The sequence below is a fragment of the Bos indicus x Bos taurus genome, unplaced genomic scaffold (genome assembly GCF_003369695.1).
Source record: "Bos indicus x Bos taurus breed Angus x Brahman F1 hybrid unplaced genomic scaffold, Bos_hybrid_MaternalHap_v2.0 tig00011806_arrow_arrow_obj, whole genome shotgun sequence".
In the NCBI taxonomy this organism is placed as follows: Eukaryota; Metazoa; Chordata; class Mammalia; order Artiodactyla; family Bovidae; genus Bos; species Bos indicus x Bos taurus.
The window spans coordinates 19,169-25,196 of record NW_020867944.1 but is presented as its reverse complement, the minus strand read 5'-3'; the positions used below and the strand labels follow the sequence as shown (position 1 = coordinate 25,196).

The 6,028-nt window shown below is 37.1% G+C and overlaps 1 protein-coding gene across 1 annotated transcript; it reads right to left on the bottom strand.

The window, feature by feature from the left end:
- Positions 1 to 1,463: 1,463 nt before the first annotated feature.
- On the bottom strand, positions 1,464 to 3,278 carry LOC113889349 (olfactory receptor 5I1-like). The gene has a single exon (XM_027536030.1). The coding sequence runs from the start codon at positions 2,234 to 2,236 to the stop codon at positions 1,484 to 1,486; it is 753 nt and encodes a 250-aa protein (XP_027391831.1). The 5' UTR covers positions 2,237 to 3,278; the 3' UTR covers positions 1,464 to 1,483.
- Positions 3,279 to 6,028: the final 2,750 nt, after the last annotated feature.

Sequence of the window (6,028 nt, the reverse complement as noted above, 5' to 3'; positions counted from 1 at the left end):
AAGGTTCAATCTTATATTAGTTGTTCTGGCTACACTCATACATTTGTTGTTCAATAAGTATTTTCAAATTGAATTCTCAGATCAAACACTGTAAGTGGCATAGTAGAAAAAATGGGGAACAGGATAGTAAGCGTCATGCTTTTATGGAATATTTAGACATGGAGAGAGGGTTCTTATTTATTTATTTACTACTTATTTCTATGTGTTATGATGGAATATTTACAGGGTGATGTAAGTACATAAAAAGGGTACAAACAAAACTAATCTGATACAGTAACACTGACTGAGCAAGTCTATTAAGCCTATTGTTAAAAAAAAAATGGAGCCTTTAGGGAAGTAAGTTTAATTGACATGGATAGAGCAGTTGCTCTTCTCATGATACCTCGCTAGGGCCTCTCAGGAACAGAGGAAAGAGATGTAAAAAACACCTTTTGTGCAAAACAGCAGAGACCCTATTGCTACTCTTCCTTAGTTTGGAGAGAAGATTAAGATTATTAAGGCCTGCTCCCTACACTCAATTTAGGCACAATTGAAAATAATGGGAAATTCAGAAGGTTGTATTGGTAGGTTATAGGAACTTATGTCAAAGTACTAGAGCTTCAGCACTCAGAATCTTTAGAGATTTAGAGAACAAAAGTCAAGAAATAGGGTAGCAAAAGAGACACAGATGTATAGAACAGTCTTTTGGACTCAGTGGGAGAGGGAGAGGGTGGGATGATTTGGGGGAATGGTATTGAAATCTGTATAATATCATATAAGAAATGAATCGCCAGTCCAGGTTTGATACAGAATGCTTGGGGCTGGTGCACTGGGATGACACGGAGGGATGGTATGGGGAGGAAGGTGGGAGGGGGTTCAGGATGGGGAACACATGTACGCCCATGGCAGATTCATGTTGATGTGTGGCAGAACCAATACAATATTGTAAAGTAATTAGCCTCCAATTAAAATAAATATACTTAAATTAAATAAAAAAGAAACAGGGTAGAAAAGCTGTCAGCCTCAGTTTTATCCTAAGAAAGAAATTTTCTGCTAATCATTTTCCTGAAGGCATTTTTTACATATTTGTTCCTAAGGCTGTAAATTAAGGGATTTAACATAGGTATAATCAATGTATAGAACACAGAGGTCACTTTATCAATAGCCATTGAATGGACAGTGCCAGGGCACAAATAAATGAAGATCAGGGTACCATGGTAGATAGAGACCACGGTCAGATGGGAAGCACAAGTGGAGAATCCTTTTCTTCTTCCCTCTGCAGAACCTGTTTTAAGAATGGATGCTAAGATGAGGATATAAGAGAGGAGAACTATTAGAAGGCAGAGGGCTTCCACTAAACTAGCAAAGACCACCAGTACAATGTCATGGATGTAAGTGTCAGTGCAGGACAGAGAGAAGAGAGGGGAGGTGTCACAAAAGAAATGGTTAATTTCACTGGAGCAGAAAGACAGGTGAAATATATTTGTGGTGTGGACGATTGAGGTCATGGTGCCTCCCAGAAATGCTCCAATTGCAAGCTGGCAACAAATCCTCTTGGACATAATAATGGTGTAAAGCAGGGGTTACAGATGGCTATGTACTGGTCATAAGCCATGACAGTCAAGAGAAAAGACTCTATGTCCTCCAAACAGCAGAAGAAATATAACTGTGCAGCACAGCCATTGTAAGAGATGGTCTTCTTATCAGAAATTAAGCCCACAAGTAACTTGGGGGCAATGACTGAAGAGTAGCAGGCATCTACGAAAGACAAGATGCGGAGAAAAAAGTACATAGGGGTGTGCAAAGGGGGACTGGCTGTGATTAATAAAATCATTCCAAGGTTGCCCATCAGGGTAACAGAGTAGATGGACAAAAACACAGCAAAAAGAGCACTCTGCAGTTCTGGGTGGTCACTGACTCCCAAGAGAAAGAACTGTGTCTTCACAGAGCTGTTCACCTGCATTCTCTGCAGGGTTTGTGGAGGTTGGAATTTTGACAGGGTACTGATGTTTATAATAACCTGAAGAGTCAGAGAAAAAATAAATATGAAAATGGCTAAAGTAATTAGAACATTAATTCTAAATCCACGGGCATCCTGGTAACCCCTAGGCATATGAACAGTAAGCACCGAAAATGTACGTATTTCCAGTTGAACTGATAACTTACCACTTCTATTTCTTAAAGCTATAATTTTCCATATTAAATGACACAGCATCAACCAGTGGTGAACTCTAACCTCTGAACCTCTTACTTTCATTTACTCTCTCATCTTTCACCAATGTGAATGATCATGGTTAATCACATTGCATATAGCACCCTCTGAGTAACTCACTTCTGTTCCACTTTGCAGTATTTTTTTACTTGCACAACAAGTTAAAGTATTTCTATTTCAGTCAAAACCTTGCCTAGTTAGAGGAGTCAAAGTACTTTATCTCTCATGCATTGAGAAGCATTTTGCCTCTGAGGAAAAAAGGAACTTCTAAGAGTTGCTTGTAAAATAGAAAGAGAAAATATTCAGAATTAGTTACTGAATCAGTAACAGAATTAGTAACTGAATCCTAACTCTAATGCTCAGCGGTTACAATTCTTTAGTCAGGCCAAGTAATCACTAAGTTTAAGTTTCATCATCATTAGTATGAAAATGACAGTGCCTGTCTCATCAAATTATATGTTAAATGATTTTCTTCTACAGTTAAATATCTTTAGCATCTCATTGATTCACCGTTCTAAAGTTGGCAACATATTAATAGTAGGTAGTACATCCATTTTTTATTTTTTAGAGTATAAGCCAGGCTATGGAATCTAACTAGAGAAATTTTCATGCTTGGACAATTACTGAATTAATCCAGGCAATATAATGAGTATTCAGGACTATTTCAATGTTTAATGATAAATTGTAACAGATGTTTAAAAAGGGTCACCTACCCCCTTCTCTTAATGATGTCTGCATTCTCTTACCATTGCACTAGTCTACAGCTCTGTGAATTGTAAATAGCCCAGAGAAACACACATGATACTTGTTTATAGACAGGTACATTTTTTTCCAGAGACAACTGATTTGCTCTGTAGTGGAAAGGCCGTTTTGTATCTATTATCAGTTTATTTGTGAATTCCTGATTTATAATATTGTGATTCTTTGAATTATCTTTTGTAACATTTATAGCATCTTAATGAATGAAATAAGTAAAATCTTTTACATGTGCACATTTTATATAAGTACAAAGTTCATATGTACATATATAGTGAAAGTGAAAGTCGCTCAGTCATGTCTGACTCTTTGTGACCCCATGGACTATAAAATCCATGGAATTCTCCAGGCCAGAATACTGCAGTGGGTAGCCTTTCCCTTCTCCAGGGGATCTTCCCAACCCAGGGATTGAACCCAGATGTCCTGTATTATAGGTGGATTCTTTATCAGCTGAGCCACCAGGGAAGCCCATATATACATATATCTATATATAGACATACATATATATACATTTTATGTCATATATAATGTGTATATATATATATCATACATATATAATTCTTCCTTAACAACGCACATCACACACAGCTCCTACAAGTTCAGCATTTGCATAATGTCTGATTTGAATATATTTTCATTTTCATTTTATATACTCTATCTCAGATTATGATCTAACCACATTACCAAAATCTTATCCTCCTGTTTTTTCTCAATTTGTTCCAGATTTTTAATAAAACTGAATGTCTTTTGAAACTTTTTGTACATTTAGAATTAATAGGCATAATGCAACTATTTACCAAGCTATTCTTTGGGTATAGAAAATCAACTATGTATACAATTATGATTGCAGATTCTGGATTACTTAATGTCTATTTTTCTACATTTGTTCTGTTAGCTAAATTAACAGCTTCCCAGGTCACTTGAGTAGTAAAGAATCTGACTGCCAATGCAGGAGATGAAAGAGATAAATTAGAGTAAATGTGAAAATCTGGCATGGATACATTGCCATCTTATAATTTTCAAAGTGCTTTCTCATCTAACTTAATTCTCACAGCTCTTTAAAATATGTTGGCCACCTCTACTGAAGAGGAACTGATGATTTCAACCCAGTTAACAATCCAGGATTGCATAACTTTGCAATCAAAGAGTCAGGGCCAGAGTTTGGACATTCTGGATCACTGGGCACTCTTCAATAAATACGACCTCCCCAGAAATGGAAATGTTAGAGACAGTGGTACTTAAAAGATTAGCCTAATCAAGACAGTTATTCCCCAAAACTCAATGTGCTGAATTGGATATACGGATATTAGCTTAAAGCTAGCATAAATCTTGATTTAGAGTTTGTGCTCCAACAGGTTTACATCTTTTGACACAATATCGGAGAAGATGTGCTGTGGTGGTTGAACGCATGGATGATAAATCCCGTGTGTCTGGCTCTTTCACCTCATATTTGTATGACTTCAGCAAAATTTCAACAACTATATGATTTCATTTTCTGATATGTAAATTACATATTATAGTGACACTTGTCTACAGGGTAGACAATGATGAGGATTAAATGAGCTAATATGTGTATTTTCAATAGTGTTTTTCACACAGCGAATATTCAATGTGTGATGTGTGTGTGTTTAGTGTGTCCACCTCTTTGCAACCTCATGGATTGTAGCCCATGAAGCTCCTCTGTCCATGGAATTTTCCAGGCAATAATGCTGTCTTGGGTTGCCATTTCCTCCTCCAGGGGATCTTCCCAACCCAGGGATCAAACTCAAATTTCTTCTGCCCCCTGCATTGACAGGTGGATGCTATACCACTGCGCCACCTTGGAAGCTAATATTATTAAGCTATTGAGACAAGTTTGAACTTCTTGAGAAATTAATACATATTATTTTATTATCAATCAGGATTCCTTTTTCCTCTAAGCAAAGGGTTAAGCAAAGAAGGAAAGCATCACTGATCTACTAGTTAATTCATTGGAATTATACTTTTATGAAATACAGATGGCTTCCTCCTTAGAAAATATTAACTCTCCTTGAATGATAGTCCATCTGCTTTGCTCTGCAAACATAGAGACAAGATTGTCTATTGATTAAGGAGTGGAGCAATTGCCACTCTCTGAAGGCAAGAAAAAGATACAATTATATCTTTTCTGAGCTATTCTTTCTTTTGTAATAATGAAAAATGACTATTCAAAGGTGAAAGTGAAAGTGAAGTGGTGTCTGACTCTTTGAGACCTTATGGACCATAGCCTACCAAGGCTCCTCCGTCCATAGGATTCTCCAGGCAAGAGTACTGGAGTTGGTTGCCATTTTCTTCTCCAGGGGATCTTCCTGAACGAGGGATCAACTTGGGGTCTCCTGCATTGTAGGGGAAGACATCAAATAAAGAGACTCATCTTTAGGGACAATGTTTAAATAAGCTTGAGGCTTTGACCATGAGAAACACTTCTTTGCTGAGGTGTTTTTCTGCCAAACCTCATATTTCTATTCACAGATGTGCAGGACCTGAAGAGAACAATTTATATAGAGAACATTAAGTGTAATAATATTTCAAGTTTATTACACACTTCAAGTCTGAAAGAAAATTTCAAGATTCAAAAAAGAAATATAAAAGCTAAATAGAACAAATGGAAAGGGAAAATAATACAGGAAATAAAAAACAGACACCATTTAGGAGCCAACTACTATGTTTCTATGTACTTGTCAGGTGAGCATGAAAACAGGATTTTGGAAGAGTTTAGCAAAATCACCTATTCTTGCAGGATTTTCTCTTTATTGATACTAGTCACTACTTTTTTTTTTCCTACTCCCTTAAAAACATTCCTCTAACCCCACCCCATGGCACCCCACTCCAGTACTCTTGCCTTGAAAATCCCATGGATGGAGGAGCCTGGTGGGCTGCAGTCCATGGGGTCGCTAAGAGTCGGACACGACTGAAGCAACTTAGCAGCAGCAACCCCACCCCAGTACTGTTACTTGGGTGTTGATAATTGATGGCATCAATGCAATACTGTAAGAGAAGATGGATAATATAATAAATAGATTGAGTCAGCCTTAATGGATATGTACATGCTTTAAAAAGAAA